The sequence below is a fragment of the Neltuma alba genome, unplaced genomic scaffold, assembly GCF_004799145.2.
Source record: "Neltuma alba isolate B1F8T4 unplaced genomic scaffold, ASM479914v2 tig00012124_pilon, whole genome shotgun sequence".
Taxonomy (NCBI): Eukaryota; Viridiplantae; Streptophyta; class Magnoliopsida; order Fabales; family Fabaceae; genus Neltuma; species Neltuma alba.
This window is the reverse complement of record NW_021636676.1, coordinates 561546-589135: the sequence shown is the minus strand read 5'-3', so window position 1 is coordinate 589135 and position 27590 is coordinate 561546. Positions and strand designations below refer to the sequence as shown.

Below are 27590 nucleotides of genomic sequence, written 5' to 3'. Positions count from 1 at the left end.
TACTAAGATCCCTTGAAATCCCATGGTATTTCATACTAGAGAATGAATCTTGGCATTTCTCACAATTTCTTATATCTAGATTTGTTTGTGAAAATGAAAATGCTGTTTTGCTCAAGCATACACACTGCTCAAAGGATTGGCTTGTGTATCCCATGGATTGTGGCATGATTTTCTAAGCAGCTGATATGTGGGAATTAGGGATAAGGTTGGGAGTAGTTGGGAATATAGGTATTAAGATTATAAATAGGGGTTTGATAGATGTAATTGGTGTTGAGTGAATTAGTATTTTCTTAATTCTACTCTCTTCTTCCTTCCAATGCTAACAAAGGTATTAGACCTGTGGCCGCCGTCGCCGTTGCCAGAGGTTACCTCAATGATTTTCACGACTTGGAGCTTGTCTCGAGTTTCACCAAGCCACCCTTACTTCTATCAACAACCGTTTGGATCAGAATACTCTCGCCATTACTGACCTGAAGCACACTTCCACTCGTTTAGCAGATATGGTGAAGGAGATATCTGCTCAGATTTCTTCTCTGTGTCTTGCTGCTGACCACAAAACCATTTCCTTAGCTGACAAGGAATATGGAATGATTGAGCCGATGGAATTCAAGATTTTGAATCATGCTGAACTTGAAGAATCTGGTGAGATTTTGGATCTCACTATTGTTGTTGAAGAGATGAAGAACGCGCTAGTAGAAATGAAGGAAGTCGATGACCAGATTGAAAAACCTGAAAATGGAGTACTCGACTAGGCGTTCAAGATTGTGATTCAAACAATGACAAGTACTCTGAAACTAATGATTTCGCTACACGTCTGAATGGCAAGGACGAAATTGATAAACTTGGAGCTGACAAAGAAAAACGTACCAATGATGAGGAGAAAATGAAACTATCCTCGAAGTCGATTCTACCCATCGACTTAGGTCCTCTGAAACAGCTGTTGCTTCCACACAACTTCACAATCTCACAAAGAACACACCTCTGCTCCTCTCTGCTCCAATTACTCTGGCATTTGCAACTTGAACATGCGACCTTCGAGTGCCCAAGACATCGGTCAATTTGGGAGTTAAGCACGGTCAATCGCTGGTGTCACTACTTGTTCTAAGTCTTAGGGTCGGCCAACCTCCAGTGTTGCTACTCACTACACAAACAAAACATCATGGACCTCATCTCGGTTATTGTCCTTCCCATAGTAGTTCTTGTTAGCGTAATAATCTCCTAGCTTTCAGGGATTTTATTCTGCCATTAATAATTATTCCCTTCCCTTATAGCAGATTTATTATATCTTGTAATTATGATAAAATCTCCTTAATCATAGGCTAGAATAATGGGATATTATAGCTGTTTGCATCCCAAATATACTATTTATGTAATGGGCTTTACCAATCAAGAATATACAGAATTTTTCAGTCTCTCTTTGTTCATGGTATCAAAGCACGAACAAAGCAAACAGAGATGATTTCCTTTGGTTCGATGGGAGCATTCCAGGTTGATTCAGAACAAAAAACTGACTCAGGTTCTAATGATGGAGTGCCGAAAATGCGGAACCTCTCCAATATTTCTGTTCCGCAGACCATAGAGAATCCGTCCCCAACAGCCAACCACCGGCTGAATGGACACAACTACCTACAGTGGTCTCACGCCATGCTGATGTTCCTCAGAGGAAAGGGACAAGAACACTACTTGACAGATGTTGCTGTGAAACCTGAGTCCACAGATCAGAAATTCCAGACCTGGGTTGCCGAGAACAATCAAGTCATGGGCTGGCTTATCAACTCCATGACATGAGATTAATGAGCAGTTTGTTCTGGCAACCAGTGTTAAGGAAATTTGGGAGAATGCTCGGATTACTTATGCTACTATTGAGAACACTGCTGCACTCTTTCACATTCAAAAGATTCTCTGTGAGACAACTCAGGGAAGTAATTCTGTCACTCAATATTATACCACTCTTGTGAAACTCTGGCAGCAATTGGATTTATATGACCCCCAACAGTGGCAATGTAATGCTAATATGGCTTGTTATAGGAAACTCGTAGAACGCCAACGTGTCTATGAATTTTTGCTAGGTCTCAATCTAGCATATGAAGCTGTTCGAGCCAGAATCATAGCCACACGTCCACTGCCATCTGTTGCAGAAACAGTCAACCTTGTGAAATGTGAGGAAAGTCAACGACAACTCACTCAAAGTGCCCCGGTTGTTGTTGCAGATTCATCAGCCTTGATGACCAAGGGAGGTGTAGGGCAGAAACTAGACAAGAAACAAGGGAAAGGGTGGTGTGACCATTGTCAAAGGAGTGGCCACAAACGTGACACTTGTTGGAAGTTGCATGGAAAGCCTCCAAATTTAAGGTCAAGGCAGAGAACTGAAGGAAGAAGCAATACTGCAACAAGTGCACCTGAAGAAGACAATTCCAAAGGTCGCCTGCTATCTTCCACTGAACTAGATTTGCTCAAGAAAATTCTTAGCCAACATGAGCAACCAGATAAGAATATAAGTGCTAGTAACCTAGCACGATCAGGTATTATACATACTTGTTTAATAGTTACAAACCTCCCTAATGACACTTGGATAGTGGATTCAGGTGCCACTGATCATATGAGTGGAGATTATACTGTTTTCTCTAGTCTCCAAAAATATGTGGGGAATCAAGGGATTAAAGTAGCAAATGGAGATAGAACCAAAATTCAAGGAAGTGGTACAGTTGATCTTACAGAGAATATTAAACTAGTGATGTTCTATTTGTACCGGGTCTTGATTGTAATCTAATAGCTATTAGCAAGATTACAAAAATGCTTCACTGCATTGCTATTTTTTATGCTGATTGTTGTATTTTCTAGGACATGAGATTGGGGGAGATGATTGGACAAGCTAGGGAACTTGGCAGATTGTACTACCTAGTCATGGATCATGGGAAGAAGTTTGCTGCTGCTGTCTCTAAAAATAATAATGTTGAATTGCTGCATTATAGACTTGGACACTCTAGTCTTTCATATATGAAGTTCTTGTATCCAAGTTTATTTAATAAAGTTGATGTTTTATCATGTGAGTATTGCCAATTCTCTAAGCATACTAAGAACACATATCCCTTGCGAGATTATGAACCTACCAAACCCTTTTCCATTATTCACAGTGATATTTGGGGACCCTCTAGAACTCACACTGTCAACTAGCACCGTTGGTTTGTCACCTTCATTGATGACCACACAAGAACTACCTGGGTTTATCTCATGAAAGAAAAATCCCAAGTCTTTGACATTTTCAAAACCTTTCATAAATTTGTTCAAAATCAGTTTAAGACTGAAATTCAAATTTTTAGAAGTAATAATGCAAAAGAGTACCTAAGCCAATCCTTCAGTAAATATCTTGATTCTTATGGCATTATTCATCAAACTTCTTGTGCCCACACACCCCAACAAAATGGGGTTGCTGAAAGAAAAAACAGACACCTCTTAGAAGTTACTAGAGTCATCATGTTCACCAGAAATGTTCCAAATCAATTTTGGGGAGATGCTGTCCTTACTGCTGCTTTTCTCATCAATAGGATGCCTTCAAAAACCCTCAAATTCAAAACCCAATTGCAAATGTTGTTTGAAATTTATCCCTCAATGCCTTTAGTAAACACGGTCCCTCAAAAGGTTTTTGGTTGTGTTGCCTTTGTTCACAACATGCATGGAAATAAACTTGATACTAGGGCTCGTAAATGCATTTTCTTAGGTTATTCAGCAACTCAAAAGGGTTATAGGTGCTATTCTCCCACTCTTAAAAGATACTTTGTGTCCATGGATGTCACCTTCTTTGAAGAACAATCCTATTACCCAAAAATGTCTATTCAGGGGGAGAATTTTGAGAGTGAACAGACTTTTTGGCCTTTGCCTACTATACCTAATCCCACACTTGAAACAGAAACAACCACCCAAGCACCTAGCCCTGAACACATTCCTGAACATCTTGAATCCCACCAAAATATCCAAAACAGCACTGAACCTAAACCTGTTACAGATCTAGAACCTGAACCGAAAACTGATAAAAACACCACCAAAAGTGTTGAACCTACACCTATGAATGGCAATACTAAGGAGGCAGTAGATATAAATGTAGGGGGAGCAAAGGAACACAAGAAGGAGGTCTTTATCTATAAGAGAAGGCTGAAACAGAACGTCCCAAATGCTGGATCAAAGGAACCTGATAATGACCCAGAAGAATCTGTCCAAGTTCCCATGCTAGAACATGATTCTACCCCTACCTCTAGTTCTGAGGAGTTGGATCTAGATCTGCCCATAGCCCTACGGAAAGGCAAGAGGTGCTGTACGAAACATCCCATTTGCAATTTTATTGGATATGACAAATTGTCACCTAAAATGTAGGTTTTTGTCACTAAGCTAGATGAAGAGAAGATACCAGAATATTTCCACGAAGCTGTAAAGCACCCCAAGTGGAAAGAGGCCATAAAGGAGGAGCTAGATGCACTGCAAAAGAACCGAACCTGGAAACTGGTTGATTTACCACCAGGAAAACCAACAGTTGGGTGCAGGTGGATATTCACCAAGAAATTCAATCCAGATGGGAGCATCAATAGATATAAAGCTCGATTGGTGGCTAGGGGGTTCACACAAACAGAGGGAATAGACTATTAGGAGACTTTTGCTCCTGTAGCTAAATTTAATACAATTAAAATTCTCCTCTCACTTGCTGTAAATTTAGACTGGCCCTTACACCAATTGGATGTCAAAAATGCTTTTTTAAATGGCGATCTAGTAGAGGAAGTTTACATGGATGCTCCTCTTGGCCTAGAAAAAACTAGTGGAAAGGTATGCCGGCTTTATAAATCCCTCTATGGTCTAAAGCAATCACCTAGAGTATGGTTTGAGAAATTCTCAAAAGCTGTCAAAGCTGAAGGGTATTATCAGTGCCAGGCCGAACACACTATGTTTGTGAGACATAATCCTAATGGTAAAATGGTGATACTAATAGTCTATGTAGATGATATTGTGATCTCAGGTGATGACTTGGAAGGAATACAGCAATTGAAGACATCCCTAGCAACAAATTTTGAAGTAAAAGACCTAGGAAGTTTGAGATACTTTCTAGGAATGGAAGTTGCTCGCTCAAGCAAAGGAATAACTGTTTCACAGAGAAAATATACCCTTGATCTACTCAAGGAAACCGGCATGTTATGAGCAAGTCCTGAAGATAATTCAATGTTCCCTGATTTCAAGAATATGTTTGAAAATCCTGGAGAACCAGTTAATGTTGAAAGGTACCAAGGTTTGGTGGGCAAGCTTATTTACCTCTCTCATACCCGTCCTGACATATGCTTCCCAGTAAGTGTTATTAGCCAGTTTATGCATCAACCTAGAGAGGTACACATGCAAATAGCATACAAAATATTGCACTATCTAAAGTTAGCCCCAGGCAAGGGTATTCATTTCAGAAAAGGAAGGGCAAGGAATCTGGAAGTATACACTGATGCGGGCTATGGAGGAACCAAAGATGATATGAGATCAACTTGTGGTTACTTTACCTACTTGTGGGGGAATTTGGTTACATGGAAGAGCAAGAAATAAAATGTTGTGTCTAGAAGCAGTACTGAATCTGAATACCGTGCAGTAGCACTTGGTATATGTGAAGGTATTTGGATCCAAAGGCTTATGACAGAGCTGAAAATTAAAATGGATCCTAAGATGACACTATATTATGATAACAAGTCTGCAATCTGCCTTGCCAAGAACCCTGTGCATCATGATCACACTAAGCACATAGAGATAGATAGACACTTCATTATGGAAAAACTTGAGTTAGGGCAGGCTGAAATAATTTATGTTCGGTCAGGTGATCAAACAGCAGATTTGCTAACTAAGGGACTACCTAGTTCCAAGTTTGAAGAGTTATGTCGCAAGCTAGGAATGATAAATATCTATTCACCAGCTTGAGGGGGAGTGTTAGCGTAATAATCTCCTAGCTTTCAGGGATTTTATTCTGCCATTAATAATTATTCCCTTCCCTTATAGCAGATTTATTATATCTTGTAATTATGATAAAATCTCCTTAATCATAGGCTAGAATAATGGGATATTATAGCTGTTTGCATCCCAAATATACTATTTATGTAATGGGCTTTACCAATCAAGAATATACAGAATTTTTCAGTCTCTCTTTGTTCAGTTCCTTCCCTCATGACTAAGCTTTCATTGAGCTCAAAGGGCTTACCACTTATATTCTGAGCCCTGATTGATCTTTTTGCTGTGACGAAGAGGGGCCAATGTCGCAACCAACTTGGCAACGATGATTATGGTTTTCAAGGCAGTCACTATGACAAAATGATGCTTGGGAAAGGTGTGGAGATTACGTCAATATCAAAGACTATGGAAGAATGCTATGACAGAATGATGCTCGAGTGCTTTGATTTTGACCCTCCATTGCTGCTAGGACTCTTCCCCTCACTCACACAAATTCCACTACATTCATCGAAGCTATTCTTCGATCTGTAAACAAGAGAAGGGGTTTCAACTGATGGAGGCCAAGGATGATGCGAAAACAAATTGGTTTGGGGAAATTTTGTTGTCGGTTCAGGTGGGGATCTTGGAAAAGATCCGAGCGAGCACGGGTATGTGAGCACTTGGACATCTTTGGAGCGTACTGAACATGTGATTGCTGTTCTTTTTGCTCTGCTTCAAAGGTATTTGCAAAAATTGTCCAAACAAGGAGTTGGGCCAGCTAAAATGAGCTAGTGGATCAAAGGAATTCTTGGATTGTGGTGGGAGAAGTATGGACTTGTTAAACAATTATGGGTCTTGACTCGTTGGGTGTTGGCACCAAAGCTGACTGGGTTGTTATGATAGGCTTCTGGACTAAACAATTACTACAGCAGGCTTGGGTTTCGATACCCATTAACTACTGATTTCTTTTTCCCTTATAAGTTTGCAACTAAGGTCTTAGGGAAAAAAGGGAGGAAAAACAGAAAGAGAGTGAAGGTTTTTAATTTAAGTATGTATGTGTGTGTTTTTTCCCCCTGCTTTTGTACCAATCCTTGATGATAAGGATCTTTCCTAAGGGGGAGTATATTGATACGTGGAAATTAGGGATAAGGTCAGGAGTAGTTTGGGAATATAGGTGTTAAGATTATGAATAGGGGGTTGATGGATGTAATTGGTGTTGAGTGAATTAGGATTTTCTTGTTTCTACTCTCTTCTCCCTAACAATGCTAACAGCAGCTTTTTGTATGTACATTGGAGAGTGGTCTCAGAAGAGGGGAGTAATTTGAATATTGATATAATATCAGTGTGTGCTTAGATTTCTAACCTAGATTCACTCACTGTTAATTTCATATTTGGTTGTTTGGACTTCATTAGTGCATAATTCTCATCGGATTGGCATCAGTAATCCTGCTACTCAATACTACATAAGAAGTAAGAAGGAGTGATTTCAGAGAGAGAATGTGGAACAATAAATTAGAAAATAGTGCTCCTGACGAGCAGAACAGAATTTGGTAATTAGATGAATAATAAAACATTAAATCATAATAGCTCAAATCTTCTAGAATTGGTGACATGAGATCTTAGCGGCAGTTGCCTCATATAATCTGAAGGATTTCCTTAAATGACTACTAACATATTTACTGGCAATCCTCAATGAGAAATCCTGATGTAACTCGAGTATAATTACAAGAATCCTATCAGGGGAGTCCTGAATTCTCCTTTTACTTTGTTATTCTTTAATCTTGTTCTCAGTGTGCAGGCGTGTGGGAGTGTGTGCATGTGTGCATGCATGCCTTAAATGATTTGGCCATAGAAAAAATTTGAAAATAGTTTGACTTGATCTCTTTTGTTGTACAGGATAATTATCTAGAAGAGACAATGAAAATGAGAAATCTTCTTGATGAATTCCGTGGCAATCATGGCTTACGGCCCCCAACTATTCTTGGAGTGAGAGAGCATGTTTTTACTGGAAGGTTTGGCATTGGCCTACTAAAATTTGAAAATCAAAATGATGCCATTTTGCTTTTGTTGCTCTAATTGACCTGCTTACTAACTACATGTATGACCCTTCTGCAGTGTCTCATCCTTGGCCTGGTTCATGTCAAATCAAGAAACTAGCTTTGTAACTTTGGGCCAGCGTGTTCTAGCAAATCCTCTCAAGTGAGTTATATTTGACGTAGATAATCTGTATGAGATGAAACATATGAAACTCATTGATGTGTACATTTTAACAGCATCTTTCAATGATCCCTTTCCATGAAGTTTATGCTTCAATCGCATATTCATCTTTGACTTGTTGTGGATTGCTTTTCATTTAGACCATCGTGCTCTGTTTTGGAGTTAGCTTGCATGTTCTGCATTTTATGGCATTACTATCAAAAGCTCCCTTTGTTAGTCGTTATTTTTCTTCAGTTGTTTTTGATACTTTTGAGATGCTGGATTTTTGTAGTATGTTTGATTAGCTTTTCAAAGTTAAAAATTCTATTGGACTTTTAATGGTTAATTTTTAATAATTCAGTGCTGTAGAAATTGAAACAAAACTAAAAACTAGAGTTAGAACTATATGAATAGACATGAACTAACTGGGAAATTTGAGTTTTTACTATTCTAACTGAACAAATATTACATTATATTAGATTACCAGATCCTCCTAACACTCCCATTACGCCCAGAATACAGATATATAAACAAAAACACAGAATGATGAAAGGGCTTTTGAGATTCCTCTGCACAACACAAATGTTGTGAATGACACTGATAGAGTGAGAACAATGGTTGCAGTTTCTAGCACATAGGATGAACAAAGGACTTAGATACATTCTAGACGAACACATCCTAGAAGACCACAAATCAGAGCCCCTAAAATATGAGTGTTGTGCCAACTTTTTGGAGGGTGACATTCTCCGTCCAGAACCCTAACCAAAGTTGTCGTCTTCCTCCTTCATCCTCTTAGCTAATTTCTTTATAAACCCACTAACAACTTTTTAAGCGCTTCCCCTTACTCTTCATCATTATTCACTTCTTTTGGACCTCCACCTTCAACTTCTTTGTTATCTGCTGGATCAATACACCTCCCCCCCCCCCCCAATTTTCTGCCAGTTTGCCGCTTCTCCATCTCTTGGGGCGTCTTTCTGGCTAGCAGTGGGTTGGGACCTATCATAATATTCATTCTGTATCAATGTAAGTTCATATTTGAAGGTGTGCCTCAGGTGACATGATCATGTTAACAGAGAATTTGAGTGAAAGAGAGCCGTAGAGCCAATGGAGGACAAGTAATCCTTCCAAGGCTTGAACAAAACAGCTAAAAGAATGAACAAATATTAGCTCCCAAGAGCTCTCTAATCAATCTTTAAATCGATAAAGAAGCCCTTGTCTTAGTCTAGTTTTCTTCACAACAATCTCAAGCCTTGAAGAAACTGCTTAACTCATATAGTTAGCAGCTGATTTAAACGACAATAAATTATTTAAATCATACAAGAAAAATAATAGGCTAAAATCACATGAACCAGCAAATCTAAATTTTAGATAAAATAATGAATGCTCGTTTCTATAGTTCTCCTCTCTCCTTTGTTTTGTGCTTTCTTTTCATGCTCTGGTTTTACGGAAGCACAAGTGACATAAACTACACGTCTGTCATCTTTCACTTCGCAATTTCATATGCCTCTGCATATTTTTCAGTATTGCATTCTCTTAAATGATGCTATTACGATCTTTTGTATTAGTCAAGTCGCATAACTTGTAGACATTAGTCAATGACTTTTGGTTGGATACAAATCTTGCAGAGTTCGAATGCACTATGGACATCCTGATGTTTTTGATCGAATATTCCACATTACTAGAGGAGGCATTAGTAAGGCATCACGTGTAATTAATATTAGTGAAGATATATATTCTGGTAAGTAAAAAGTGAGATTTGTTTTCTGGTCAAAAAAGATAAAAAAGAGTGAGATTTTGTCATTTTGTGTAGATCTTGGAAGTTGTGTGACTTGTTAATCTTCTTATGTAGCAGCTTATGCAATAAATTTATATTTGTTTTATGTTTAGCGAATGTCTGTCATATCCCTTAGATATGGCAATGCATTTATAGGAGGACCCCTGTCATCACTCGTCCAGAGCACAACTTTAGTTTTATTCTTAGCTGTTAAAAGATCCATATAGAGAAAAGCAATGTCTAAGTAATTATGATTTTTATTCTTGCCTAATAAGAACTGTAGGTGGAGAATAGCAATGTATAAATTCTTATCTAACTTTGTTCCTTAGAGTGATAATGCTTCCTTAGTATATATACATCAATTAAAGCATACCATGTGATATGCATCACTCGTTTTAAATCGCCTGCCTGATATTGTATAGTGCAACAATGATATTAACAACAAGCACTTCAATTGAGGAGCTATGCTCAATTCAAAATGTATTGGTTTCAACGAAGGAGTGTTTTCCTTTCTTCCTCTCTCTGTCTTTTTTTTTTTTTGGGGGGGGGGGGGACATCAGATGCTTGTGACATTCTTTGCTGCCACACCTCTGCATAGTGCTCTAAGGGACAGCAAATCTTCAATTTGTAACTTTGCACTTGGTAAACCCCATTTAGATGTTGATCCATGTCTTTATATAGATTCTGTATCCATGTTATCTCTATTCTATACTTCATTGATTTGATGCCTAGTTGTTGATTATATGATTGAATGACTGCAAGAAGCTGATAAGCCTTTCATCACTTGCACATGTGGCATAGCCATCTACCACAAGCATGACTTGACATACATTTGTCACCCGACATGGAAGTGTTTCTGTCATGTCTCCAACCTTTTGTTGTTAGCTATGATCTGGCATATTGAGCTTAAATATTCATTTTGCAGGTTTCAACTCCACATTGAGGCAGGGGAATATAACGCACCATGAATACATTCAGGTTGAATATAACTGGGAACAATGAAAAGTGTCAGGTTGTGCGTCTGCATAATATTCTCTCATTTACTGTTTACTGGCTCCCTCTTAGGTTGGAAAAGGAAGGGATGTTGGGTTAAACCAGATTGCTCTCTTTGAAGGCAAAGTGGCGGGTGGTAATGGAGAGCAAGTGCTTAGTAGGGACGTTTACAGACTTGGACAACTTTTTGATTTCTTCAGAATGCTTTCCTTCTTTTACACAACTGTTGGTTATTATGTTTGCACCATGGTATCCACATAAACCTTTTGTAGTTTCGGTTTTATTTTTTGTCAGAAATTTGCTCTTGATTAGCAGTAGTTTAATAATTTCTCCCCAAAAAAAAAAATTTCCATTGCAGATGACAGTCCTCACAGTGTACATATTCTTGTATGGAAGAGTATACCTGGTAAGCTGATAAAAGTTGAAGGACCATCTTTTCATCTTGACAGTCTTGTTTGAGGGAATATGTTGCCATTTTTTGTTCATTGTCTATTCAGGATGATTGTTTTCATGTGTTATAGTACAAATTGCCTGTTATTGGCCAGTATATGGGCTCCTTGTCTTGGACTTATTAGTGTTCGAATTTGCTGTCTAGTTAGTTTGTTACTATTCTTTATGTCTTAGATATCTTTCAATTTCTTGTGTTATAAGTGTGGCATAATGTGTTTTAATTCTGTCTTGATGTGCTCTCCTGTACTCATGGGACTGAGCAGTGACAAATGACAGCCTTTTCCATCATTATATTCTTTACTTTTTATCCTCATTGATCATGGTTAAAAAGAAAATACTCTAATCCGGATTTTCTCAACACTGAATTGCTAATCATTACATCTGATGTAATATCAAAAAATTTTGAGGAGTGAGTGAATATTAGTTTTTCGGGGTGGTTTTACTTGTTTATTTTATGTGAAAATTGCATATATGGTACAATTATGTTTTAGATGTCATTGGTCGTACATTGTGAACCTATAGCGAGATGAAATGGAGGCTTTCAAAGTTCATGGTGCAGGCCCCCAACTATAATACGATTCTGAGCCTTTGATTTTGTAAAATTTAAAAAATTTCCCAGCACCAACTACTAGCATGCTTCCTGGCCTGTAATCTGCATAAATACCTTCACTGGCCTTTTCCACATTCTAACCTCATTTATTGCATGAAGGGAAAGAGTACGTTTATTGGATTTTGCATGTTATAGTCAGAACTCTGTGGGGAAACAACCTCATAGTCTTTGTAAGAAGGCAATTGATTATGTAGGAATCAGCATATCAATTGTCTCTAGTTCTACCTTTACACTTGGATTAACATGAGCATGGTATCGGCCCTGAATATACTAACATGCAATATGCCTCTATCTCTTTCAGGCCTTCTCTGGTCTTGATGAACAAATCTCAAAGAAGGCAAGAATGCTGGGTAACACAGCACTTGATGCAGCTTTGAATGCTCAATTTTTGGTCCAGATTGGAGTTTTCACCGCAATCCCAATGATAATGGGTTTTATACTTGAAAAAGGATTGCTGAAGGTTAGTTTGCCTTGGAATTAATTTCCTCAACAATTTTGATTATTTTCTTATCCAATAATTATCCTTTTTTTGAAATTATTCCCAGGCTGTTTTTAGTTTCATTACCATGCAACTCCAGCTGTGTTCAGTCTTCTTCACATTCTCGTTGGGAACTAGAACTCATTATTTTGGGCGTACCATACTTCATGGGGGTGCAAAAGTATGTTTGATGGTCATTCCCTCTAAATATTGAAACCATGTATGGCTATTTATTTTTATGACACTCACAGTATTTTTTTTTTTTTTTTTTTAACCAAAGTACCGAGCAACTGGTAGAGGGTTTGTTGTTCAGCACATAAAGTTCGCTGAAAACTATAGACTGTATTCTCGTAGCCACTTTGTCAAAGCGTGAGTAATATTCGTATCTTGTTTGTAGTTTTTCTTTTTCTCTTGTTTGTGGTTGGAGGAATTGGGGATCTAAAAAATGAAGTTAATATATGATGTGCAACAGGCTCGAGGTAGCATTGCTTCTAATAGTCTACATTGCATATGGGTATACAAGGGGAGGTGCTGTTACATTTGTTCTGCTAACCATTAGCAGTTGGTTCCTTGTCATCTCCTGGCTTTTTGCTCCTTACATTTTCAATCCCTCAGGTTTTGAGTGGCAAAAGTAAGTTGCCTTTTAAATTAATTATTTCCATTGGTTTATTATCTAATATTTCCTCCATCTTGATTGATTCCTGTTTGTGTTATCAACAAAGCCTTTTTTTCCTTTAGAGGGGAATAAAAAGATTTTGACATCTCAAAAAAATTATGCCCTCAACAGGACTGTGGAAGATTTTGATGATTGGACAAGTTGGCTTCTTTACAGAGGAGGAGTAGGCGTTAAGGGAGAAAATAGTTGGGAGTCTTGGTGGGATGAAGAACAGGTTCTCATTTATTTTGCCACTTGATTATTGTTTTATTCTGGATCATTTATATGATGCCTGACGATGGAAGAGAAGAAAACTAATCAGAAGTATGATACTATTTGAAACAAAAGAGGGGGAGAAGTGATAATACTATAATTTTATCATCTTAATAATGAAGCTCAACACATATAGAGAAATCTTACTAACTAAAATTTTAAGATGCGAATATGAGCGCTGGGTGTGTATTTGCATATTTATGTATTTATTCATTTATCTATATGTACAGTCAAGTTATCCTTTAGAATGGAAAAAGTAGAGGTTCAGCAAACATAGGTTACGCAAAATGGGTGCCTAAAACCTTATAAACTTCCTGTTAGATCATTATAACAGATGAAACGAGAGGAGAAACAAGAAGATTGTTAAAAACTTATTTTTCTCTTTAACCTGATCATTCTGGTAATGAAACGGAATCCATCCTTGTATGAGGAGCACAAATGAGCGAAGTCAAAACACAGTTAGGCTAAAACTTTAGTGAACAGAAGGGGAATTGAAGTCATGAAGCTGTAGGGTTAAATTACCATGGTACTTGGTCTTGAAGTGAGGCATGATCTCGTTATTGGATTATGGAAGTGTCCGGTAGAGCAGTAGAGTGGGAGGAATTGAAGTCATCAAGCTATAGTGTTAAATTACTCTAGCCATCAAGCTATAGAGTACTTAGGATAAAACTTTAGCAGGCTGAAGGAGGAATTGAAGCCATCAAGCAATAGGGTTAAAGTACCATCATCCTTGGTCCCGAAGTGAGGCATGATCTCGTTATTAGATTGTGAAAGTATCTCGGAGAGTAGTAAAGTAGGATTTTGAGATACAGACAAATGGGAATACTGGCGCTTGCAAATGGAAACTTAGGTCATTTGAAGGTGGAAATAGTGGCAAAAATGATGTCTATCCAGATTGTTTCAAAATGCACCAGACAATGTGTTTGCACCTGTATGGTACACTTTGTAATAAATACTACAACAACAACAACAAAGTCTTATCCCATTAGGTGGGGTTGGCTAAATAGATTGCACGACACCATTGAGCCCTATCCAAAACCAAATCTTTGGATAGATTGTTAATTGAAAGACCTCTTTCAATGACTTCATTAAGCATTGTCTTTAGCCTTCCTTTATTCTTTTTTAGAGGACTCCATACTGTTTGCTCAACTCTTCTTACTGGCGCGTCCCAAGGCCTTCTTTGCACGTGACCAAACCATCTCAATCGGTTTTCTACCATTTTCTCATCGATAGCAGCCACTCCGACTTTTCTCTTATATGTTCATCACGGATCTTGTCTTTTCTTATATAACCACACATCCATCTCAATATTCTCATCTCAGCAACTGCCATTTTATATTCATGTTGTCCCTTTAAAGCCCAACACTCGCTGCCATATAGCATTGCCAGCTTGACCTTATTTGGTACTTTCCGATTACAAATAACTCCTGTCACTTTTCTCTATTTAAACCACCCAGCTTGAATTCTATAACTAACATCTCTATCAATTTCACCGTCTTTTTGTATAATTGATCCCAAATATTTAAACTTTTTCACTTGTTGAAAGACTTGTCTCCCAATCTGACCTCCAACTCTGTACTAACACATTGTAATAAATATGCATACAATATGACTACAGTGCCAAAACTCGTATCTGTGCATCCCAACCAAGTAGAAAAAAAAAGCATTGAAAAACATGAGAAAGGAAGCTTCTAAAGACAGCTGTCGTTGGCTGTCTGTATGGCTTCATTAGTGCATATGCATCACAAATATCAGCAACGTTACCCCTCCTGCTGGCTGGTAAATGCTCTTCAGTGTTAGGGACCTGATTCTGGAATAGGAAAACTGAGGGAAAAAAGAAAATTCTACTAGTGAATGCTGTATCTTACGAACACTATCTAATAGACCAAGGATAAATTCCATTAAGAGTGAGCGGAGTATCTCACTCTACACACCCTCAACAACCAAATCAATGGAGAATTTCCAATTAATTCAAACAGTACTTTATTTCTCAGGCATGTTAGCCATAAAGTCTGCCAACATATTTATAATGCCAATTAAATAAATATGAAAAATAAGAAAATATCCCTAATATCTTGGAGGTAACAGAAAGAGACGTTGGTGGACCTTTAACAACCTAAAGTCCACTTATTCAGCTGATAAATCATTAACAAAACAAATAAAACTTACAAGACTTATTCAACTTTCCTACAAAGATGCAAAACTGACTCAACTACTACTCCATTCTCCCTGTTCTTGGAGTCTTATTACAAAGCTATTTTGGAGCTCAATCTTTCAAATTCAGATCTTGTCACTGCCGCTGTTGACAAGTCATATATTTGCAAGTTTGTAAGAATTAGGGACATGAGCAATCATTAAATACGAGTGGGAACCAGGATTTGCCGGCACAAAAATCTGCAATATGTCCAATAAACAATCACAAAAATATACCATATTATGCAGTAAACACAGACTTTCTCATCCTCCACGTGAGCAATGAGTTAGCCTTGTCACTCTTTCAAAATCCTCGTTTCTGGTTTAAAAGCATTGAGGACGTTTTCAAATATGTAGCTATCGAAGAGGCCTAAATGCAAGGGAGGAAAAAAAGTTAAATTTGTAAGCCACAAGGGAAAAATATCCTAAATGCAAATCAGCAATTCAAAATTATTAGAACTTACCAAGAATTGAGGATTTACAAATGCGAAAATCTGTTATACAAATTTGACATTGCTCTAAGTTCTTCTCCATGGTCGTTTGTCATTAGCTAGGCTTTTTTCACAGCCATAGCAGCTTTGAAATCTTCGGTGCATGAGATTAATTGCCTGGATTTACCCACCTTGACTTTTTGTTCTAGACACTGATTTAACTCAAGCATGTAATCTTATGATCATGTCTCCAATGCCCTTGTGTGGCCAGAGAGACATACAAAAATGATGCCATGCAATAGGGAGAAAATGGACAAGTAGTATTATTCTACAACCATTCTTGCATGAGGTATCCCTCTATGGAATTACAAACATCATACCTTAGCCATTCGCCGTGGCAGGTTTGAATACATTGTGCACATTAAATGCATATATCATAACTCTTCATTAAATGTGACATTGGCTACACTAATTTTTTGAATGTCCGTAACTTTCAGTCCAGTAAACTTGCAAATAAACCATATATTTTTTTGACACTAGTCGAATCAATGATGCATTGACGTATTTGAATTTTGCTAATCAATCTAACTCAACAACTTTACTAACTGATTCAATCGCCTCTTACAATATTTTACTGTTATAACACTCTTTTAACTGATTCTATTAATCTATTCTGGAGATAAAAGAATTTACATTTGCTCTTATCTCAATTTCCCCTGATGAGATTGACGTCTATGCCATGTTAGAATGGCCTGTTTGTCATCATCTTTCCTTTATGTCTAATGATGGCCACCGTTTCTGCAGATGCATATCCACACTTTAAGGGGCCGTATATTGGAGACCATTTTGAGTTTAAGGTTTTTCATGTTTCAATATGGTATAGTTTATAAGCTACACCTTACAGGAAAAGATACATCACTTGCGGTACACTTTCTTCTCTTCCTCCTTGTATTGGATTTTAATTACTACATCATGTCAGTTCTTGGAGTTTAATGTGAAATGTAATATGAAATTCTTTAACTACTAATTATATCGTCTAAGAAGGCTTATTTAATATTTTAAATAATGCTAATGTAAAAATTTCTTATTTATGGATTCTGACAATTGACTATTTCATAGGTTTATGGATTCTCCTGGGTCGTCTTGGTTTGCATAGTCTTGATATTTAAGGTTCGAACTAATTTCCCAATCTGTTCTTTTTTGTTTTTTTTTTTTGGGTCAAGTAGTTCAATGTCTTTTTTTCACCCGTCTTGCTTTTGTTTTCCCTAAATCTTTTTGTCCCATTATGTTGTTATTCATATTTTGTTTGCCTTGCAGATCTTTACCTACAGCCCAAAGAAATCAGCCGACTTTCAGTTAGTGATGCGATTTACACAGGGAGTGGCCGCATTAGGGCTTGCTGCAGCCGTGTGCCTTGTTGTTATCTTTACCAATCTCTCAATAGCTGACCTTTTTGCTAGCATCCTTGCATTTATCCCTACTGGATGGGCAATACTATCTGTAAGTCCAACTCTTGCTTCATTGTTGGTGTAAAATGCATTTGGTATGACATCTAGGTTGTACGCAATCTTTCTGTGAGTCGAACCTGCACTGGACTAATGCCATGCAACGTATTAAGTTGTGGTGCCTTGAGAAGTGACTTGGATTATGGTTCAGAATAGAATCAGAAGTCTGAGCTACAGTTGTAGTTGATTTTTTAAGAGGACGCACGCATGACAGAAAGTCAATACTTGATTATACATACCAGATCAATCAACAGTTTTTATTCTGTAACCCAAAATATAGTCTTGTTGCTAGCTGCATTTTGAATCTATGCCTCCTGCACTACTGATATCATTAGTTGAAGTCTCTTGACTGTGCATTACCACTGCTTTTTCACTTGGGTGCGTCCTACCATTGCTGTTATACACGCGCGCGCGCAGAGACCAATTTACATAGTTATTTTCTTTTCTTGCAGTTGGCAATTACGTGGAAGAAGATAGTGTGGAGCCTTGGATTGTGGGAATCAGTGCGTGAATTTGCTAGATTGTATGATGCTGGGATGGGTATGCTTATATTTGCACCAATAGCGTTTTTGTCATGGTTCCCATTCATTTCCACCTTTCAATCACGCCTTCTCTTTAATCAAGCATTTAGCCGTGGTTTGGAAATTTCCCTCATCCTTGCTGGAAACAAAGCTAATGTCGAGACCTAACTTGTGTGCCCTCTATGACTGTTAAGGCCAGCAGGGTGTCTCATTGGAGTGCATATTGTTTTGTAGCACACTACATAATCTAATTGCAGATATGATTGTATATTTACTGTAGGAATTTGTACTAGGTCTTTCTTTGTATTAGTTTTGCTCAGTTTTCCATTATTGTGTAGCTGATCTTGATCATAGTCATTTTGTCCAATATTAGAGTTGAGAAGAAGATTAGAGTGATCATAGACTTGAGTCTGTAACATTGAACTAGTGGTAATTTCTACTCCACCCGCGACCCTTATACAGCGGAGTTAACTTATCAAAGCCTAACTGGTATTGCAGTCGACCGGGGGATATCTACAAACTTAAACTGGAAAAATTAGATGTAACTGATTATTTTTCAAAATATCATCTCTGCGTGTAAAAATCACTGGCGGAAAAACTTGTATATCTTTAACAAGGATGTAATGAATGCCTGGAAGACCTTGGTTAATGCATCTTTGACGTTTTAACGTTACTTTTGAATTGTACGTACATGGGAGGGATCAATGAGAATTTATACATAGATATGCACTTGAATGATAACTTCAAATCTAATCAAATCCATCCTCCTCTAGAGAGCGCAAAACGACATCAATTTGCAAGAGGAATATCGCAAGACGTTCGAGAGACGTGAATTGGCAAGAAATGGACAATTTGTTTTTATTCAACTTTACAATTTGAACGTTTTAAAATTAAATCTAATATGTTGACCAACACTGCACAGATTAATATATATATATATATATATATATATTCATGTATATCGTTAAAGTCTTCAGAAGTTGGTTGTAATTTTAAGGTTCTTAAGACTCATTTCTTCCATTGTAAGATTCTAAAATTCGGTGTCTGATGTGATTTCCCCAAAAGGAAAAGATTAAGAATTTTTTGTGAGCTTCAACCCGATAGGCGGAATGTAATGTCTTAACTAAAAATAATACGCACAAAATAGAATAGAAACAATTATTTAAAAAGAAAAAATACAGAAGTAGCGGAAGAACGCGGGAAAACAAAAACGGTTTCGATCGGTGGCAACTCCTGTGAACCCTCGTGGCCAACAATTTATTCTCTTGTTTCCTTATTTTTCTCAGTCAGCCCTTTCTCTCCAACACATATAACAGTACGCCTTTGCATTGTTTCTCTCTCAATCTCCTCCGACTTTCCGATCCCTGGATTTGAAGCCCCGCTATTCTCGTCCATGGCTTCGGTAATTTCTTCACTTTTTCCCGCATCTCATCTTATTTTTGTATTCGAAAGAAAAGATCGACCTGTTTTATGCATGTTAGTTCTCTTTTTGTTGTTCCAAAGGATCGCCATGAACTCATAATCAGGTTATAAGTTGCTCGTAATATCTTAATCTGTGCGGGTGATATAGACGTGAAATTACGTTACATGAACGCTAGCCCCAAAAAAAAAAAAAACTACGTTACATGAAGCTATTATTTTCGAATTATTTTGGGAATTCTTAAATGCTTGAGGCTTTCCGTTCTTTATTTCAATAGACAAGGATTTGTCCAGGTCTCTCTCTTAACTGATGTAACTTGGTTTTTCATTGTTTATTGATAATTGAAGTCGGGGAAGAAGACTTTCGATGTTAGCGGATTTTATTGATAAAATTATAATTTGTATATTTATTTTGATTTAGAATTCAGAAATAAGATAAATCCCTTGTGTGCAAATACTGTTCTAACCTTCTGACCATTTGATGTGTTTCACGTTTGTTAGTGAAATAACACATTAATTAATAATAGGTGATTGCATGTGTATAATCCTAGGTTTGGAGATTTGAAGAGGTTTATTGTCGAAGTTTGAATATTTTTACATGATTTAAAGATGAACATGTTTAATATACTTCAACTACAATTTTATTATCATAATTCTTATTGAAAGTCCTGCATTTTGCCGCCATTCTTTTATGTTTGAGGTTAAAATTCCCTTCTTAACATATTTTGTTGGTTTCTGAGATGAAGAAAGAAGTCAGTAAAAATGAACAGTATTTTAGAAATTTTTATTGTAAATTTTTTGTAGCGTTGAACGAGAGTGGAAATCAGAAGATATATGTGTAAGCATTTAAGGTATATTTTGCCCCTCTTAATTATATCTTCTCTTCAAATTCCACAAAATCTTTGAAATAAAATTTAACTAATGTCAAAACTTAAAAAATCAATAAGCTGTAGTGTAGTTAATTAGTCTATCTGACAAAATCTATTTCTAAATGTATGAGATGGTTTTTTGTATAGGGCTGGACATTTAATAGTTTCTGTCATTTAAAAAAATGATGTCGCATAGAAATGAATAATCAATTTTATATATTTTAGATATAAAGTTGGGACAAGTTTTGCACCATGTCTTTCAAGACTTGCACCTTTTTGTCCAAAGTTTGAACCTTTACCAACTTGGTTAGGAGGATAAAGGTCGGCCACTGCCAAAATTTGGCGAATGGGATGTGAACAACCCGGCTACATCAGAAGGATTCACTGTTATATTTAACAAGGCCAGAAATGAGAAGAAGACCAACGGTACCGCAGTGACCTTTGCAACCCCACGAAAATCTGATGATGACGATGATAAGGATGACAAGTTTGAAATTCCTAAGAAGGTAAATTTAAACCAAGTTTTCCATCCAATGTTTAGGTCTCGGCGAATTAAAAATTTTCTCCTTGACTTCCTACATTCTGAGGTGTGTCTGAGCTTCGGTTAATATCTTAATCGTGAATGCAGAGAAAGTGGCTTTGCTGTGTTGTAGTCTAGAGTTGCTCAAAAATGTGAAATTTGGTGATGAAATGTACCCCTGACGACTAGGTGGAGGGAATCCTGTACAAAAAACAAAACCAACTAGTTCTTGCATTGTAAAGCAGGGTATGGTAATTTATTTTTACTATTCTATTATGTCGATGATGGTTATTTCCGCCTTCTTGTAGTTTGTAAACTGATATAATTTTGTAATACACGGGAAAGAAATGACATGGTGGCCGGTGGGTATGACCTTAATGAACTGAAATGTGATTACTATGATTTGTGACCACCATTGCTTGCCTTTCCCTTTTCATTGACCTCGCTTTTGTCTTTCAATAAGGTGAAAATTACATGTTTGTTTTTTTTCCTGCAAGAGTGTGGAGGCCCGCCTTACTTGATCATTCTTAAAATGAGATTTGGATGATTCATATAGGACAGGTTTAAGCTGGCCACAAAAAAAAAAGAAAAAGAACAGGTTTAAGATGAATAGGAAATCTAAATTCCAAATGAGTGAGATGTGTAAAGGGATTTTGTTTTATTTCTAAGTTTTGAATTTAAAAGGAATCAAACCAGGTTGTGCAATTGGCCTTGGATTTTCAGCTTCTATTTTGATGAGACCCGTCTTTGTATTATTCCTCATCCAAGTGATTTGGCGTTCAAATCAATTGTTTGAGAATGGATTGATAGACACTAACGGTTTGGGTCAAGCGAAAAGAGTTAATCCCTTACAATATAATAAATCAATATTTGAATCTCAGCTAGAAAAGGTGCCCATATTTAGTGCTCAACAATGTCTCGAACAGGATTATCTCCAATAGGAGAATACTTATACCTACTAAAAGGAAAAAAGAATGGATTGATAGCTATCACTTTCTAAAATGATATTATACAATTAAGTATCTTTCATTAGATGATTTTAAAAAATTATCGGGTTAATAGTTCTTATCAAAGAATAATTTGATGCAATTGGACACTAATTTGTTTAAAATTACTTTGTCTCGTCAATGGTAAAACATAAAACAGCAATGTAGTTTATTACAATCAAATATATAGCCTAATGAATTTAACCAATGAAAGTCAAATTTTCCAATAGGCATGAAGTCGAACAAAGAAAAGGAAAAAAAAAGTTTCCAGCATCTATTATATTCATATAATTATTATTTAGAGGCAATTTCAATTTGTTTTGAATCTTTTTTAAAAGCAACGGTATCAATTGCTCTTTCCATTTCATTTTGTATGAAATATGCAAAATCATTTCGCCCTTTCGTTTCACCCGCCAACATCGGATTCAGTTCAGCCTAAGTAACTCCCGTTATATTATAGTGTGCTCCATTGGCAGCCAAAAAGCAGAAACAAGAAAATCCACATTCACACTAGTTAACATCAACCCTAACATAATCTAACACTGATTCTGGACGCTGGTGAACAAAAACCCACAGAAAGAGAATAATCTACAGATGTTGATAAATATTACCTGTAACAAAACAACTGTTTAACATGTATATTGCCATTCTCTGCAATGCTTGTGCCATTAAGCAGAATCAAAAAAGCCAAATAATTTATGTTAAGAAAATTACAAATTCTGGGTAAAACGTATCCTCAAGGCGAGAAGGCTGCTAAATTATTGCATTATTTGCCCAGTTGCCCCTCCATTTTCAGCCACTTCAACTCTAGCAGAGTTTGAGTAGGACGATTGCTGATCAAGTGGAGGCACTGAAGAGGGCGATAAGTTTATTGGGTGGTCAAACTTACAAGCTGGTCCAAATTTGCAGATTCCATAGCGACTGTAATGCGTGCAGACATTCTGGTCCTGCAATTTACCACAAATGTGATACTAAAATGAGAATCTTGAAGCTCCATATGAAAAATTAAACTCAAGTTCTTTTCTATTCCCAAAATCTGAAACACAAAACCCTCCAAATTGGGGGATTTTGAAATATCATTAAAATCCCTCCCTTCACTTCCCCTCCATTAAAATCCTTCCCCTTTCATTCCCCCTGTTGATCAGGATATGATGCAAGTGGTGAAGTCATTTTTAATTTTATTGTTCACAGCATTTAGAATTGCAGAACCATGTGTTGTGTTAACTGAAACATTCTTATAAGTTATGACTTTAGGAAATTATGACATTAGAGTGGCTGGGCATAGAAGAGCCACACTATTTATGGTATAAGAAAAGTGTGCTACAGTGATGTAAATTCCTTGATAAAAATTACAGACATGCGTACGCCTGTGCTTGACAAGGCATTTATAAGCCAAAATGTTGTTTCTTTTATAAGTTCCAACTCGTTTGAGCTCACAATAAATTCCTTGATAAAAATTACAGACATGCGTACGCCTGTGCTTGACAAGGCATTTATAAGCCAAAATGTTGTTTCTTTTATAAGTTCCAACTCGTTTGAGCTCACAATAAATTGAGGAAAAATTGGTAAAAAAATCCCTGTTTGAAAATTTAATCAGTTAAAAATATCTAAATTTGAGCAAGTACAACTATGATCCGTGAGTATAACATATCTTTCACTGTGTGCAACATATCATCAATATGAAAGTCATTTGTATTATTGTTATATAGAAAATTTGATAATAAGTGCCTAAGGAGCTTTTCCCAAGTTTTCTCCACAAAATGTAAGATACAATTATTTGAATTGAAAGCACACCTTTCAGGCAAAGCATATTTTCAAACATAGCAAGCTTACAAAAACAAGAACAATGATAACAAGCAGCCTTGTCCCATTAAGAAGGTCTGCTACATGGATCACAGTATGCCAATGTGTCTTAGAATCCTTTTCTAAATTTCCTGATCAGAAATTAATCACACCAATCTGCAGAGAAGGAAAATTGAAAACAGCATAGCACCCCCCGGGGAAAAAAAAAAAATTCATTGACTGATGAATTTATAATTAAATTTTAAGTTTCCAGTGAAGTAATCTCCTTCAACTTCTTGTAGGTAGGAAACATTGCAGGAAAGACAATTTCAGTATGAACAAGGAACAGCAGGACAAAAACTTACAGGTCTCAAAGGAAGACCCTTGTCACTGAGGGTGCAGGTAGTTGACGGTAACTTTGTAATCCGATTCCTTGGATGGTGAAATTTACAATTAGATTTGAACTTGCAATCCCCAGTTTTTAAGAAGTAACCGCATTCAGGCTCCCCAGGCCTTTCAGGAAACTCTTCAACCTGCATCTTCTTCTGATGATGCATATAAATATTTTTCTCAATCGCTGGGTTGTTCATAACATATGCAGAAGGTGGGCGCATGCTCCCCTCAGCTAGGTAGACAGGTGCCTTTATACAAATCCACAGACAGGACAAAAAGGAGTGAACAACTACTTACAAAAGTTCAATAGGCAGAATGGTATACAGCTTAGGAATAGAACGGGAATACATGGAAGCACATAGTATAGGACTACAAGTATATACTGAAGCTATAGTGATCATCTCAATAGCATTGCATGCGGAAAATAAGTAGACTAAACATCTAATATAATAGTAATAATACATCATAAGTCCCTTGCTAGATAATTATTGGTAATGGTATACCTGATACACATTCCATTCAGAAGTTTGGGGAGACACGCCTTGAGCAGGTGACAACATCATTGGCATAAAAGCAGCAGTTTCATTTAATGTTCTTGGAGAAGACCAGGAGGGTACAGATGGCTGTGAGACCCCTTGTAATGATATTGACCCACCATTACCATATCTTGCAGAAAGATCACCTCCCCCAACAGCTGTAGGATCTGGATGATTGAATTTGCAGTTTGCTCCAAACTTACAAGAGCCAGTCCGCATGTAATAAGGACACTCTTTCTCACCCTATTTTAAACAGCAAACTCATTCAAATCTCAGGGAATAAGTAATCAAATAATAGCAGAAAGAGGCAAGTGATATCATATATGTTAAACAACAAAAGCAAACAAGTTTAGTAACAAATAAGAGATAAAAGAGATATTAAGAATATATACCAGACGGATGGGCAGACCAAGAAAATTAAGCTCTAGAGCTGGGGCTACTGAACAGTTTCCTCTTGAATGGTTATATTTACAAGTTTTTCCAAACTTACAACCTCCTGATGATAGATAAAACTGTCATAACATCAAAGGGGACAAAACGTTATTAGCACGACTGTCTCGAGAAAACAAATAAAAATGACCAAAAGATATAAGCGCACTTCATGACAATACAGTTTAAGCGTTCAGTAATTTTTTGAAAAATTAATGCAGTTTTGTGAAAGATTTTATTCAGCTATCCTTTCATCTATCGATCCATTTAGCCATAGGCATACAGAAAATTGTATAACAAAGTTTGGTTTCCAGTTAATTGTTATTAATATTTACTATTATCAAAAGAAATGAGTGTTATTATTCTTATTATTTACAGCCTTATCATTAGTATGCCTGCATGAGGCTTGCAATGACTAAAAATGTGCAACCACTGAAAAGAGGTTCCTTAATGACAAAGGAATCACAGTTCACCTCACACGTGTTATACACATATTACACAGCTGGAGCAAATCTTATTACACTATCTATGCATAATCAACATGAAAGCCCAATTGATATTACAATGAGATAATGCAATATGAAAATTAGTATAAATAAAACCTATTTAACAAAACAATTTTGACAATAACCTTGCATTCTGCCCGCGCCAATCTATCTGCTGATTCTTCTCGCTCTCCTGCCTTCTCTTTACCGGCCTTCAATTGAGTTAAGACATCATAAGTTAGAGCAAACTCTAAGCATTGAACAGTGTACCAGGTGTTTTTGTTATTGGATGACCAACAGAATATTATTGAATCTCAATCATCAACACCCAATCCTTTCAAAGATAATATCTTCTTTTTTCCTCCCAAATAAGTAGAGGATGCAACATTCTATAACCCACTGAAACAGGGAAAAAGTTTCAACCTTGCAGAAGTAACTAATCAAAGGTATAAACGAGAAAGACACCTCGATCGATATATATATATATATATATATATATATTACCCGGCAGGTTCTTCAAAAATAACCGGAAGCTACTGAAAATCAACCATGGTAAACAATAATTACCAGTTCCTAAAATAAAACATAGCATATTCAGCAAAATCAAAATAGCCTTCTCCTAAATCTAGCAATTTCACTAACGGCAGTGCTTATAGAAACACACGAAAGCAGCCTTATGTTGGGAGATTTCATCAGCACAAGTGAATTATTTAGTATAGTTCCAAAATGTAATACCCACGGAGACATATTATTTTATAAGCAGACGAAGGAAGACAGTCATACCTGATTTTTCCTCCTATTAACAGGGTGATTAAACTTGCAATTGAATCCAAACTTGCAAGTTCCAGTTTTCAGATAGAATGCACAATCTTCTGCATCGGGCCTCAACGGGTACTGGTGGTTGCTACCACCGCTTCTGTCTTCCTTTTTCTCCACTTCATGGGCTGCTAGATCATAATCTCCACCTTCCACATCATTCTCATTCCCGTTCACATTCGTAGTCCAATTAGTGTCCTCATTTTCATTCCAATTATCGTTATATTCACCCCAACCATCTACCTCATAAGATTCCTCAGCACCGTGTTTATCACACACTTCCTCACTGCCATCAAATTTATAATCTTTGTTCACAGTCTCTCCCTCTTCATCCTTATCCTTCAAACTCAACTTGTTCTGAAACTCCCCATGAACTGCATCGACCTCAGCCTGATGATTAAGATCTGAGGTTTCCGAAGCGTGATCAGAACTAGGCAAAGATAAGGCGGAGGGAAAGCCCAGTTCGGGGTTCTCGTTGGAATTCGAAGCTGCAGTTGATTCGGGTTCAGAAGACTCCATTCTCCCCCCACATTTCAAACCCTAATAATGGAGAAGATTATAAAAGAACATGGGAAAGAGCAGGGAAGAATGGGCGCAAGTGAAAAGGAAAAAGCCTTATAATTTGGGGAATAAGAAACCAGAAGGAAGTGTGAACAAAAAGGTGATGTAAAGGAAAACAAAAGACGTTACTTTCGTGTCTCGCGTATTTCTACAGCTTGGACTTCTGTGTATTTCAATACGGTGTATTTGTTAGTGTAACCGTATGTCCCTATCGGATTGCCATGAAAATTCTCGAACTAAACTGGAAAATTGAAAATTTTACCAACGTCCATCCTGCCCTAGCTGGAGAAGAGCTTTGTTTTTGTTGATGGCGGAGTTCCATTTTGAGAAAATACACCGCTTATTCTCATTATGTTTAGCCGAGAATCCTCTTGAAAGTAAAAATCAGATGCAAATCCTTATAATTAATTAAGTAATAAATATAAAATACTTGATGATGAGTGCAAAAAAGAAAATATTATATTTTTATCATCATAGAAAAGATTATTGATATTGATAATTTGGATAGTATCTTATATTCATCACGTTAAATTCTTCAATTACCCATGACAATGTGTTTTATTTTTAAAATATTATCATTTAATTATAATTTACATTAAAAAAACACATGGCAACATGTGACTAGAAAACTTAACATAATAGATATAAACACATGGCAACCTGATTTAAATATTTTTTTCATAATATATATTATTTGTTATATAGTAAAATTTTATTATTAATAGGACAAATTCATTTGGGAGTCCTTATAATTTCATTAGATTTAGAGCTATAA

General features: G+C 36.7%; 3 protein-coding genes across 3 annotated transcripts in view; 2 read left to right on the top strand and 1 right to left on the bottom strand.

Moving 5' to 3' along the window:
* The window catches only part of LOC114723161 (callose synthase 10), a 49031-nt gene extending 30526 nt beyond the window's left edge, over positions 1–18505 (top strand). Inside the window, exons 37-51 of the mRNA XM_028909318.1 lie at positions 7837–7952; positions 8056–8139; positions 9762–9874; positions 10836–10888; positions 10976–11152; positions 11262–11309; positions 12265–12423; positions 12509–12622; positions 12722–12810; positions 12914–13072; positions 13229–13331; positions 16798–16917; positions 17113–17163; positions 17311–17493; positions 17951–18505. Of these exons, the coding sequence (XP_028765151.1) occupies positions 7837–7952; positions 8056–8139; positions 9762–9874; positions 10836–10888; positions 10976–11152; positions 11262–11309; positions 12265–12423; positions 12509–12622; positions 12722–12810; positions 12914–13072; positions 13229–13331; positions 16798–16917; positions 17113–17163; positions 17311–17493; positions 17951–18187 (1806 nt within the window). The 3' untranslated portion in view covers positions 18188–18505. The remainder of the gene's footprint in view (positions 1–7836; positions 7953–8055; positions 8140–9761; positions 9875–10835; positions 10889–10975; positions 11153–11261; positions 11310–12264; positions 12424–12508; positions 12623–12721; positions 12811–12913; positions 13073–13228; positions 13332–16797; positions 16918–17112; positions 17164–17310; positions 17494–17950) is intronic.
* Positions 18506–19388: 883 nt separating this feature from the next.
* On the top strand, positions 19389–21215 carry LOC114723176 (protein NOI4). Its single transcript, XM_028909335.1, has 3 exons — positions 19389–19421; positions 20619–20813; positions 20936–21215. The coding sequence occupies exons 1-3, from the start codon at positions 19413–19415 to the stop codon at positions 20963–20965; spliced, it is 234 nt and encodes a 77-aa protein (XP_028765168.1). The 5' UTR covers positions 19389–19412; the 3' UTR covers positions 20966–21215.
* Positions 21216–22388: 1173 nt separating this feature from the next.
* LOC114723175 (zinc finger CCCH domain-containing protein 43) lies at positions 22389–27005 on the bottom strand. Its single transcript, XM_028909333.1, has 6 exons — positions 26222–27005; positions 25585–25650; positions 24917–25036; positions 24492–24767; positions 23961–24236; positions 22389–22760 (listed from the first exon to the last, which is right to left on the bottom strand). Exons 1-6 carry the CDS (start codon positions 26771–26773, stop codon positions 22572–22574), a joined length of 1479 nt encoding a protein of 492 aa, XP_028765166.1. The 5' UTR covers positions 26774–27005; the 3' UTR covers positions 22389–22571.
* Positions 27006–27590: the final 585 nt, after the last annotated feature.